Consider the following 13,492-nt stretch of genomic DNA (forward strand, 5'->3'; position numbering starts at 1 on the left):
CCGCTCCCCACGCCGTCGCTGCCTTTTAATGGCGCCGGGTTGTGTTTCTTCTTCTACGAGCCCCGTTCTAAGCTGCCTGCGCGGGGCAAACGCTGGAAAACCCTCCGGGCTCCCACACACACCTGAGCGGTCCCAGCTGCGCAGAGCCCACCCGGCTCGCTTCCCGCCCCCTGCAGGCACGGCGAGACGCGGACCATGTCACGGATGTCTCTCCACCTTCACCAAGCAGAGCGCGCTCCGGCTCATCTCATCCCATCCCTGGCGCCCCTGGTGGCAGCAGCCCTCCCAGGTCCCCTGTGCTAAGTGGGCTCTCCCGCGGCCTCCGGGGGGTCGTGAGGGTGCCCTCCATGGCCCCCCGCTGGTGGCACGGAGGGTCTGGTTCAGGGCCACACCTGCCGGGTGCTCGCTCCGAGGCGGTGGCCGCTCTCCGGAGGGAGGCCGTGCTCTTCTTTGCGTGGAAAGCGGGATGACGCCATCCTCTGACCAGGTCCGTCCTGGTCCCTCCAGAGGCCCCGAGCACCCCTCCCGGGCCGCAGCCCCACGCAGGGCGTCTCCGGGTCTCTGGCCGGCGGGTCGGACGTCAGGCTCCCCCTCCCCTCCCTGGACCTGGTCCTTACCTAACCTGGGCCACGCCCCTGGCATCAGAGGCTTGGAGAAGTGTCCTCCAGGCCCAGCAGCTCTCGCACGAGTCTCTCCCCGAACTGGGCCCGGCTGTACCTCTTCACGTGGTAGGCCTCCGACATCTTGTACAGGATGTAGGCGTTATTGATGGCAATGCTTATGGCAAACCAGAACACCTGTTGCCAGGTCTTGTTTGGTTTATGAGAAATGAAATACCTACGAGGACAGAACGGCAAGAAAGGCTGGCTCAGACGGTGCCCAGGGACCCGGTGCAGGAGAGACATCCCCAAAAGGCCTCATCGGGGTCAGCGAGATGCTGCAGGGGACGCGGCGTGGGAATCCGGCTGTGGGGAGGGGCAGCCTCGCTCTGAGGCTCGGTCATGTGAACCGTACTTGAACGTGCAAACAACCCCTATCAAAGATCAGGTGGGAGGAGGCGGGTCACCACAGGGGACACCGAGACCAGGAGCCGGGCCTCTGCGGTGCAGCCCGGAGCTCTGGCGGGAACCGGGCCTAGGGGCTCCCCTGCTCGCCGAGGGCCCTGCGCAACTGCGGCACAGCCCAAGCCATCTCGCGCCGCGTCCGCCCGCAGCTCTGTGCGTGTCTCTTCACCACGCCCGCCTGCCCTCAATGGAGGCCTCCTCTGCCCCGAGGCGGAGGACGGCGCTCCCCCCGGACCGCCAACTCAGAACCCATCCCTGCACCGCGCCCTCCGTCTGCACGTGTGTCTCTGCACCCCGGGGGCCAGGAGCCTCGGCACCACCGAGACGCCCAGCCAGGGCGGCCACGGATGTCCATTCGCTCAATCGTGCCGATTCCCCTGGAGCCACTGCGCAGGCCCGCGAGGTGCCAAGCACGCTGCAGGCTCCGCGGAGCCCGTCCAGTGACTCCCTGGGCAGCGGGGCTCCCTCTTACACCCGGGCTTTCCCAGGGACCCAGGTCCACGTGCTGCCCTCCCCGCCCACAAGCAGCCCGGGGAGACGTCCGTGGCCCTCAAGGAGCGCTGAGAAAATGCCCACCACCTTTGGGGTTAGTGCAACCCTGTTTCAGGCTGTGAGGCTCAGGCCCAGTCATTTCATAGGCAGACCGAGGTTCAAGGGCAATCACTTTTTCCCTCCTGTTGTGGACACAGGAGCTCGCCCCGAGACAGCAGGGGGCCGTGTACATGCACACCGTGCGGGCACTTGACGACGACCCCACACCTGAGACCGCGCCCGCACGCGAAAGAGCTCCGTAACCAGTGCCGGAAAACACGCGGCCCGGCCCGACGGCGCCCAGGGCCCAGAGGGTGTGGGGTGAAGGCCAGCGGCTGGGCCGGGGGGGAGGGGCAGAGAGGGCACTGGTGCAGGAGGTGGGGGGCTGGGCAGGCCAGGCCGCGGGCCCAGGATTTTCTCTCTCGGGCTCTCCCGTTGTCAGCTCTGAACCTGGGGAGACTGACCGCCCAGCAGCCGCTCTGCTCTCGGCGGCGAGGCCTCCCGTGCCGGGCGCCGGCTCACTTACTTGCTGTACTTGTCATCGTACTTGCAGATGTAGCTGAGGTGGGCGGCGAAGGCCTCCACGGCCAGGGGGCAGGGGATCTCCCCACTCCTCCTCTTGATGATCACTCCTGTGGGAAACAGACGGGACATCCCCTCTGAGCCGCCCCCCGCAGACCCCCGTGCAAAATGCGCCCCTCCCCCCTGCCTGCTCGTCACATAGACGGCAGGGGACGAGATGGAGGAAAACCACCACCAACACCACCACTGCAGCTTCAGGGGAGTGCAGGACACCAGGCCACGGCAGGGCCACGGCACGGGGCCACGGCACGGGCCACGGCAGGGGAGGAGATGGAGGGGAACCACCATCAACACCGCCACCGCAGCTTCAGGGGAGTGCGGGACACCGGGCCACGGCAGAGCCACGGCACGGGGCACGGCACGGGGGCACGGCATGGGCCACGGCAGGGGAGGAGATGGAGGGGAACCACCACCAACACCACCACTGCAGCTTCAGGGGAGTGCAGGACACCAGGCCACGGCAGGGCCACGGCACGGGCCACGGCACGGGCCACAGCAGGGGAGGAGATGGAGGGGAACCACCACCAACACCGCCACCGCAGCTTCAGGGGAGTGCGGGACACCGGGCCACGGCAGGGCCACGGCACGGGGGCACGGCATGGGCCACGGCAGGGGAGGAGATGGAGGGGAACCACCACCAACACCACCACTGCAGCTTCAGGGGAGTGCGGGACACCGGGCCACGGCACGGGCCAAGGCAGGGCCCGCTGCACCCGATGGGGCCTTGAGAGCAGAAGGGGAGCTCAGGACCCACCTTCCCCCTCCCTCCCTCCCTCCCCCGGGCTTCAACCCCTCCCTCCAGGGTCTGAGCGGGGTGGGAGGAGGTGGCCACCAAGGTCAGGCAGCCGGGGGTCTCTTCCACCTGCCCCACCGCCCCCATCAAGGCAGAGGGTGGCACTAGAGGCTCAGGAGAGGCAGGAGCTGCCCCGACCCCAGGCTCTTCCACGCCTCGCGCCGCGCACAGAGTGCTTCACACCCAGCCGCCCCTGGCGCTCCCTCTCTCACACGCTTTCAAACGCCTCTTCCTCCCAAATACACGTGGAACCGCGTCCCAGGGCCACTCGCCAAGGTCACGGCAAGATTCAAACGGCCCACTGACCGGGCATGAGAAGCAAGAGGTCATCAGTCCTCTTAAGCCTGCTGCCCAACAACCTGTTTTCCAAGACCTGCCCCGCCCACCTGGGTGGACGTCCACTGTGCCCACGGAGGTGACGCGGGGGCGGGAAGGACGCTCCTGCGAGCGAGGTCGGGATTACAGAGCGCTTCCTCCGCGCAGCCCGCCCCCATCCCCGCTGCCCACAGAACGGTGTGATAGCAGAACAGCGCCATTCAAAGGGCTGGGGGTTTTCAGCACTACTTAAATAGGCGTAACTGAAGTAAAAATGGTCACACGGGTCCATGTGCTGAGGCTGAGCCCTGAGCCGGGATCTTTTTTGTCTCCCACCCCGCTCCCCCAGTACTGAATTTTTGCACTGAAGAAGCACCTGGACATCTTGTGAGAGACGGAGAAGCCAGGCCCCGCCCCTAGAGCTGTGGTCTGGGGACGCCCGGGGCAGGACCCGGGCAACACACTTCCTAAAACCTCCAAAGCTGAGGATCTCCGTGCCCAGCCAGAGGGTCCTGGGCCCTGGTTGCTTAGGGATCCTTCCCCCACTCAGAGAGACGTTCTATGGACGGGTGATGCAGATGCACGTGCATCCTCCACGGCTGGGCTCCTGGCCAGAGGGTCCTGGGCCCTGGTTGCTTAGGGATCCTTTTCCCACTCAGAGAGACGTTCCATGGTCGGGTGATGCAGACGCACGTGCATCCTCCAAGGCTGGGCTCCTGCCTCCAAGGAGGGCTGTGTCTCTGCAGCACCCTTCCTGAGGGGACCTGTGCTGGTGTCTTTGCTCACCACCCCACCCGACCTCAAGTCCAAGTGGGCAAACACCCCAGTTTCACACCCCGGCCCAGGCACATGGCCTTGGGAGGTTTCCCACCTCCAGCTCCATTTTAATTTGCCCGACTTTCGACCACAGCCTCCTCTGGGACTAAGGAGGCGCCTGTAGGGCTCCCCAGAGTCCACATGTGTATGAGCAGATCAGACCATCCCATAAGGAAATAAAACCCCCTCCGTTCTTTTCCCAGAGGAAGAGGACAACTCACTCCGAGTCACCAGGGCTCCCAGCGGGTCAGGCCCACTGTCCGAGGGCCTCGGCCAGCACCGTGCCCCCGGGGCTCCCCGCCTGCAGCTCCGGCTGCCGCCTTCTGCACAGCCAGGGCCGCCGCTGTCCCAGCACACCCAGCCGTGCCGGGCCTGCTTTCCTTCTCCGTTTCCCTCCCATCCCTTCGAATGTTTTAACTCAGCATGAGGATTGCAGCTGGAAATCTCAGGGGACTGGTTGCAAAATCCAGGTGTGCGTCAGTCTCTGAGCATTTCCCCAAGTTCATAAACCAGTCCACGCTCCTCTCTGCTGACGTTTTGGATTTTAGATACTATTTGAGCTGGAAAGGGTAAGACTGCTGTCCTATAGTATCCTTTTCTGAGGACTGAAAAGCTTTAGACATTGGAAATACTGACAAGAGGTGATGTGACATTTATTGTGTCCCCTGGCATCATAACCAGGAATGCCGTGCTCTCCTGGGTGCACCTGTACATTTCCAGCCGTGTGGGGGACCCTCTGCGCACAGCTTCATTCCACGTGTCTACCTCTGTGACACTGTAGGTCCACGTGGGCCTATGAGAGGACCACGTTGTCTTCATGTTCCAGTGAGTTCTGTCTTCTGCCTTCCCCAGGCTTTTTCTGGCTGGGCTGACCTTCTTTCCGTCCTTCTGTAAGTCTGAATGAATGAGTCAAGACCTGACTCACAGACCCATGCAGACATTCCACACTCACATTAGCCTCATGGAAACTGAACCCTAAGTGGGCAAAGACGGAGATGGCAACGAGATGGTAGACTCAACATGGATTCTAGAAGAAACGCAAAAGGATGTGGTTCTCAACGGGGATGTCCCTGGATGAATGAAAGCCTGCATGTGCTCACCATCTCTGAAAGAGGGCTCATTTCCCCTTAGAACCTGGAGTAAAGAATAATAAATCAATCCCTAAAATGTTCATAACTAGTTACATGTTTGCTAAAATTCGAAATTCTGCTCATGTTCTAGAAGAGCAAATACGGTCACGGTAGAAGACGGTATAAAGCTGAGATGCAGCCTTTAGAATACAGGAGACTTTGTCATCTGGGTGACGTGTAAAGTAAGTAGGGAATAAAAGAATTATCTGATAAATGGTGCAGGTACACAGGTGGGGCTGCTTGGTCAACCGACCTTTGCCACTTAACGAAAAAAAACATCGTAGCAGCCCGACTGGTGCCGTGACCAAAATAAATTCCAAGTGGATGGTTGCGAAGAGCGCAAAATCACCCTATGAAACAACCAGGTGAACTGCACTTGCCTGGCCTTGGGACACAGCCGGGGCTTTTAGGCATGAGAGCAAATAACATGATCAACAGCTGTGCCTATGCGGAAATGAAAAACGCTTTTGATGTTAAAATTACTGGCCATAAATAAAAGCAAAAGGAAAACAAACGAAGAAAAATGTCTGCTATAGGCATAAAATCTGCTTTCAATTTCGGAAGACACATACCTCCAATGAAAAATTGACAAGAACATGAAGAAAGCATTGAAAATTAGCTGAAAACACAGGAAAAGATGTTCAATCCCACCAACAGTCACCACAATTATATTTAAAATTCTGCAGCATTTTCAGCCATCATATTGACAAATTTAGAAAAGAAAAAAACTAGTGTTGATAAAGCAGGAGGAATAACCCACTGCAACGGCAGTAAGTACAGCCTTTTGGCAACACAGCATCGAGAGCCTTAAAAACGTTCAGACCCTTTGGCCTAGCCGTCCAACTTTTAGATTTACCTGGAGGAAGTGATCAAAGATGTACCTGAAGATTTACATGTGAAGATCTTCACTACATCATTCTTCATATTATGAAAAAAGGATCATTCATAGGGGCCAAGATAAAGAAATTATGATACATCTAATGATGGAATACGAGGTGCTTTTTATTATTATTATTTTTTGCAGGCCTCTCACCGTTGTGGCCTCTCCCGTTGCGGAGCACAGGCTCCAGACGCGCAGGCTCAGTGGCCATGGCTCACGGGTCCAGCCGCTCCATGGCATGTGGGATCTTCCTGGACCGGGGCACGAACCCGTGTCTCCTTCATCGGCAGGCGGATTCCCAACCACTGCGCCACCAGGGAAGCCCACGAGGTGCTTTTTAAAAATTATGCCTTTGAAGTACACAGAAAGGAATACTACCTCCTTCATTAAGAAACGAGGCCCTAGGATGTGGGCCAGGAGAAGGACTCCCGGTGGGGCGCATGCCGGCCACATGGCCTCCGCTCTGAGCCCCCTGGGCCGCACCCAGGGTCTCCTCTCACCCGCCGGGCTCCCAGTGTCCACAGGCCCTGGGGGTGCCCAGGGGCCTGGCGGTGGGGGTCAGTCTGTGGCCAGGCTGTGGACACACTCCATGGAATTTTCAAGGGCGACTAGGATTGGGGACTGCATGATGTATAATAGAGTACGTACTTTAGAAAACTACCACGGAATTGAACACAAATACCAGTTGCGGCGTATTTAAAAATCCCCCCTCCCAGTTTTCTCATCTAGCCTCAACAGCCTCCCGCCTCCTTCCCTTGGGGCCTGATTTAAGGGTTCTCAGGTGTGTCATCTTCAGTCCTAGTGCAGGCTTCTCCCTAACCTCCCCAGGTGCGGTCTTTTCTCTGCTACCTCATTTCACCCAGCTCAGACAGGTGCGAAGTCCTTGCTTCGGGACATCGTTTCAGAGACTATCATTTAACATAACTTGGTGGGAAGCAGCTCCCATGCCCTACACCCAAACCTGTTCCTAGAGACACTCTGGCCCCAAGGCCCGAACCGCAAGAGAGCCGAAGTCCAATTCAAACTGGCATTCAGCTGACAAGGTCAATTCCAAACCTCTCCTCTAAGTGCCCTTGACACAGCACTCGAGGGGGGGGGGCGCTTTCTCCACCCCCTACACGTAAGTAGGGTCACGACACCCACGTGCTTGAGTCCCTCGATTGCAATCCCCACTGAAAAGTAACAACTTAGGTGTGTGTGGGGGGTGAAGGATGGGAATAAATGAACAAGAGGCACGAAATACACACCCACATACCACATACACGCACACATACCACGCACACGCAGACACACACACACACATCGCACACCCCTGAGCTCCTTGGCAGTGTTCCTTCAATAGAGAAGAGGAAAGATGGCTTAATGTAAAGGAACACAAGGGACTTTTCAAATACACTACGCAACGATAAATATTTTTGTAAAGGGTCCCTTTGTCACTGCAATTTCCTTTTCTGTTGTTTAATCGTGTTTGAGCTGTAGGTTACCTTAAATATAGGCTCCTTGCTAAATGAATCCCCTTGTTAGCAATGGATTTTAAATCCCAAGGAAAATCAATGATACCAGCTGAACCCCCCAAAAACCCAACGCTAGCGATTAACTTCTAAGGAAGACATTTCAAAGATAAGAATGGTTGACTATTCCCCTGCCTCCCATCAGAACAGATTTTTCACAGAATCCTAGATGATGATCGTGTAAATACCGTTCAAACGGAGCCTATTAATCACACCGCGTACGACCTGGGGGACCTGCAAATGCCAGCCTCATGGCTTCTGTTGACGGCTGGCAAGTCCCAGGCAGCGGACAGCCTGCGGGCCCAGGAAGCGCTTGCCGTCCCGTGAAGGGCAGCAGCCGTCACCCTGCGGTCCAGAGCCGAAGAGGGGCAGGGGTCACCCGACGCCAGAGCTCACCCACACCCCTGCCCCAGCGCCCACCACGTGCCCACCTTGCTGCACGGGCGAGTAGGCATTGGTCAGGAAGCGGAAGTGCCCCTTGTTGTACCAGCAGATCAGGGACATGCTCCCCTTCGTTCGGATGCTGTGCTGGCCCCGGGCGGGCGGCAAGGCCGGGCTGTTCAACATGGAGGGCGGCAGGCCGGTGCAGTCACTCTTCCTGGGGCTGAGCAGCCCGCAGCAGTAGATCCCTGCGGGGACACGGACCGCATGGCCTCAGGGCGGCTCCCCCCGACCCCCTGGGCTCGGCCCTCGGGGGCCCCCTAGAAGAGATGGTGAAGTCCGGGGGCTTTCATCCCAGATGTGCCACCGCCCCCAACTTCCGGACGTACTAAGATCGCAGGGAAGAGCTAACGCAAGCAGGGCGTCGGCAGTAACAACGGCAGCTCTCGCGGCCAGAGGGCTGGCTACCTGCCAGCACAGGGCTGAGCCCGAGGACCCAACCTCCCACCTGCTTCTAAAAACTTCTGAGCACATGCGATGCACCAGAACTGCAGGCTCCCGGCTGGGCGGGCAGAGACGGACATCATTAGCACAGATCTGTCTGCCATCTAAGCCTGACCCAGCTAATCACCCTGCCCCCTCACCAAGACTCGCTGGGCACCCGGGCAGCCCCGGTCCCGTGCAGCCAAGTGAAAGGCAGAGGAGGCAGGGAGTCCTCACAGGACACGCGCGCTACACGGGGTCCTGCCTGTGCTGTACACCAGGCCCCTGGGGGCGGGGCTTCCCTGGGGCGGGGCTTCCCGGGGGCGGGGCTTCCTGGGGGGCCTCAACGCCCAGCACCTTCCACGGGGCAGGAGACCCTCCAGGCAGAGACCAGCAGGAACAAGGAGGCTTCTCTAAATTCCGCCGGGACTCAAGGTCTTTCCCAGCCCTCCCTGCTCGTGGTCTCCGGCTCTCCCTGAGCCCAGGAAGCCGTGGGGAAGCCCGCCCCTCCCCACACCCGCGGGGAGGGGGACGTGAAGGGGCACTTTGACTGAAGGCCCGCGAGCAGTCCGCCCCTCCGGGCTCACTGACACTATGGGCACATGTCCCAGGCCCATGCGCTCCTCTCCACTGCGTCCCCCCCAATGCTGAAAGGACCGCTGATGACTTCCTGTCTTCCTTGCCGCCCCAGGAGCAGCAGTGGGTGAAGAATAACACCCGCGGGGGGGTGGGGGGGCAGGCCCCGTCTTGCTGCCAGAAAAAAGAGGGCTCCCTGCAGCTCCCATCTCTACAGATCCAACTACCCAGACTCCGCTGGCCTTGAGATTTAAGAAGAACGTGTCTTCCAAACAGGGAAGAGGATTAGACGAATGGGGATAACGTTTTAAATCGCCCATCGGGTTCGGTGAACCCACGCACCCAAAGGGCAGCTGCATTCTCCTAACAGGGGAGGAAGAGAATCAGCAGCACACGAGTTTACTTATGAAAACAGCCAATCTTGCGTGAGTATCCTTCCTGGCTGTTGTTTTACAGAGCAGTCTCCGTGCGCCCAGGAGGGACAGCCAGACTCTCAGCTGGGGCTCCTGTCTTCAACCCCGGCCGCCCTGCCCGTTAGACGCCCCTGGGGGCACCAGGCCAGACAAGGCAGTCAGAGTCCCTGCGGATGGGGGGCAGCCATCCGTGAGCAACGTGGAGACAACCTCCCCGCGTGTCAATCATCACAGGGGAAGCCCAGGAGGTCATGTGGGAGGGCTCACAGCCTCAGATGCTTCTAACAAACAGGGGAAGAAATCTGTCTGCTCTCGGAAAACTTCAAATTCCATGTCTAATTATTTTCTTCCCACTGGAAGATTCTCCTCCATCCTCCGCTAATTCCCCGTGTGGGGAGGGCCCAGGCCAGCGGCCCAGCTCTCAGGGAAGCCTCTGGCGTCCTCACTCAGCACCCCACCAGCCCACATGCTGCAAGCGGGTCCTGACTACGTCATGCGGCTCTTGGCCCAGGAGACAGGGACACCCACGGTGTGGGGCAGGGAGCGGGCCTGCAGGGCACACGGATGCCGTGGGGGGCAGTTCTGGGAACCCCGGCGGCCATGCACGTGACACTCACCCTGGGACCCGCACGAGCGGGCCAGCGGGTCACCCCACGCTCTGACACGGGCACCCATTGTGCTGGGTTAAAGTGCGTCAGCGCCAGTTTTCTCCAACTTGACTCCACGGCCCCTCTTCACATAGTCTGACCTCTCCACACGGAATTCTCTCAACAATTAAGCCCTGAGCCCCGTTGGGACCAGCCTTACAGATGAGTAAGACGCAGCCCAGGCCGGCAAGAGCACAGGGTCCAGGCTGAGGCCGTAGGTCGGAAGCTGTGGGCTCCCCATTACTTGAGAGGGTTTGCTTTTTTTCTTTTTTTTGGCTGCGTCAGGTCTTAGTTGTGGCACACAGGCTTCTCTCTAGTTGCAGCATGCAGGCTCTCTAGTTGAGGTATGTGGGCTCAGTAGTTGTGCACGGGTTTAGCTGCCCTGCGGCAGGTGGGATCTTAGTTCCCCGACCAGGGACTGAACCCACATCCCCTGCATTGGAAGGAGGATTCCTTACCACTGGACCAGCAGGGAAGTCCAGAGGAGGTTTGGTTTTAAGGGCAGACATCAGATCTGTTGCTAAGCAACCGGTCTGCAATTCCAGCGTCTGGAGTAGCTGAGTGGGGGCTTTCTGTGTTTCTCCCGAGTGGACTGGATATAAATCCCAGATGTAGGATGAAGTGAAGGCAGATACAACCTGCCATGGGGCTTCCTGACTCGGCCCAGGTCTGTCTCTATAGCCCCATTTCTGCCAGAGCCCTGGAAGGCTTGCCCAGTCTTTGCAACAAACGAACCAGGCATCTTAGCACTGAGGGGAACTAACACCTTTCTGAGGCCCGTTGTACTGCTGCCTGTATTAATGCACACAATTCTCTGCCCAGCTGGAAGGGGCCACGTTACAGACTGGGGTGGGGAGTTCAGACTTCCTAAGAGTCTTAGTAGGAGCTGTGCCTTGGTGCTGCGGATATAACGTTTGTGTCCGCCGCACCCCAAATTCCTATGCCGAAAACCTAATGCCTGAAGTGATGGTATTTGGAGGTGGGTCTTTGGGAGGTGCTTAGGTCATGAGGGTGGAGCCCTCATGAATGGGATTAGTGCCCTCATAAAAGAGGCCCTACAGAGCTCCCTAGTCCCTTCCACCATGTGAAGACACAGGGAGAAGTCTGCAACCTGGAAGAGGGCCCTCACCCGACCACACTGGCACCCCGATCTTGGACATCCAGCCTCCAGAACTGTGAGCAGTGAATTCCTATTTATAGGAACGATAAAAGGATTTATAGGGTGGTCTATAAACCACCCACTCTGTGGTACTTTGTTATAGCAGCCCGAATGGACTAAAACACTAGGAGGACTCCTCAGATGGCCATGGCCTTACCACAAAGGACACAAAGAGATGTGCCCGGAAGACCTGAACTGACCTGTCCCCCAGACCACGAGTCTGGTCTCCCTCCAGACCTCCAGTGCCCAGCAGGGTGCAGGCAGCCGGCAGGTTGGCATGACCTGTCCCCCCGGGGGCGGGCCCCCCCGCCCGGCATCCTGTGCTCTGTGCTGCCCGCCACACGCCTGCGTCCCCAGCCTTGCCCACCACTTCTTGGGGGCGGGGGACTGCGCTCAGACTCGCTCCCCACTTGCCAAACCTTGCTTTTCAAACTCCTCAAACAGGGTCAGGCTGGTGATGCTGGGCCCCGTGAAGATGATGTAGTTCTTCCCGGCCGCGGTCCGGCACAGGCTCCTGGCCACCATGCTGTGCAGCTGTGGCTTGTTCTTCAGCGCGTCCAGCCCATCAGGGCCCCCGCCTTCCTTCAGGTGGACGTAAATCTGCATCAGAAACGCACAAGGGTCAGTGAGCTCACAGAAAGGTCGGGCAGGGGTCCAACCATTCTGGAAGCACAGGCTTCCGTCTCCAGGCCGGGTGTGTGGGAAAGCCACTCCTCCCCGGGCTTCCGGTTCCACAGTCCCCACTGATCCCAGCATCTCCGTGGCCCACAGAGGCCACCAGTCACTCCCAAGGCTGCCCATCAGCTGGTGCCTCAGCCCCAGACTCTGCAATTTAGAAATGTCAAGGTAAGAAGGGAAAGGTCAAACTGTTACAAGTAATGAATCTGGCAGCTGGGATCAAAAGCAAACACATCCCCCCATTCTGAAGCACAGGAGTCAGTTCACGGTAAACAGAAGTAAAGGCTACTTCACCTGTAAGAGATAAACATATCCGTGCACATTCTGTTTGAATACAGCTTTTTAATTCACAGAGCACATCCACAATTACCCCCTTACTCTTTACAGTAATCACCGTGTGGGCAGAAGGGGTAATATTGACTTCATACTGCAGAGGAGGGGACAGGATCAGGGATTTAAAACTCACCTGACGTCCCAGGACCAGCAAGGATATGCTGCAACTAGTACACAATAATTTTAAATTCTGTCCGTGAACATCCTCGAGGAACATCATCTAAGAGGTGGGTGCAGGAAGTGGGAACGGAGCCAAGAAGCGTGTGGTCCTCCCTACGGCTGACTGAGCCACGCAGAATTATCATATGGGTATTAACCACTGACCTCCTTCAGGGAGAACAGCTCTTCTCATGGAATGTTCTGGGTGCCTTTGCTGGCAGCGGTTCACAGACAGTGTGCCCGTCACACTGATCAGGGACCCTGACTGTCCTCCGAGGCACAGAATTGCTGAGTGCAGGCCCGTCCGTGCAGACTGAGCACAGCCGAGGGCGGGCACAGGGAGGACCGGCAAGTCCACGGTACCGCCAAGTCCACGGTACCGCCCTCAGGCAAACGACTGCGGACAATCATTCGCAAAATACAGTGTCTCAGGTTCCTGAGGCAGACGAACAGCAGGCGGTGTAGGTCCTTCTCTAAAAGCAGCTCATCCTCCAAGGCTAATTCTGTCCCGAATACTCATCTGAGACGTCCCCAGGGAGGACCGACTTGCCCGCAGCCCAGCAGGCAACAGCGGGATCACGCAGCAGGACCCCAGCACTTCATTTTGGGGTCTTTACGCCTTCACCGCCTCACTCCCAGGAGGAACCTCTCTGATAGAGAGTAAAACACCGACACAGAGAAGCCAATCGTCTTGGCCACGTGTCACGTGAGGTTGCGACCGAGCCAGGACATTTCCTCAGAACCCGCCTGCTCTCCTTCAGCAAAGCCCAGTCCTGCGGCTCCCACCATGGGTTCTGCACCGAGGCCAGCTCCGACTCACGGCCCCTCCCAGGTATCCTGCCTGAACTGCTGGCACTGCCACGCTGGGCACTGTATCCCCAAACCTACCTGGGGACAGCTAGTTTTGTCCCGTGTGTCCCTCGAAAAGTAATCATCGGGCTACACACACCCAGGATTCTCACCAGGAAACAGAAGATGTGCTGCTGGAAACTCTCAGGCCAACCCTGATGACACCCCATGTGGCTTCCAAAGTCCCCTGAG

General features: G+C 58.4%; 1 protein-coding gene across 1 annotated transcript in view; it reads right to left on the reverse strand.

Annotated features, from left to right (window-relative positions):
• Positions 1–641: 641 nt before the first annotated feature.
• PGBD5 (piggyBac transposable element derived 5) overlaps positions 642–13,492 on the reverse strand; it is a gene marked incomplete at both ends in the record, with an annotated part of 88,064 nt that continues 75,213 nt past the window's right edge. The window contains 4 exons of the mRNA XM_082674031.1: positions 642–837; positions 2,122–2,227; positions 8,054–8,251; positions 11,701–11,881. Coding sequence (XP_082530157.1) covers positions 642–837; positions 2,122–2,227; positions 8,054–8,251; positions 11,701–11,881 — 681 coding nt within the window. The remainder of the gene's footprint in view (positions 838–2,121; positions 2,228–8,053; positions 8,252–11,700; positions 11,882–13,492) is intronic.

The sequence above is a fragment of the Grampus griseus genome (genome assembly GCF_964374135.1).
Source record: "Grampus griseus genome assembly, chromosome: 16".
NCBI lineage: Eukaryota > Metazoa > Chordata > Mammalia > Artiodactyla > Delphinidae > Grampus > Grampus griseus.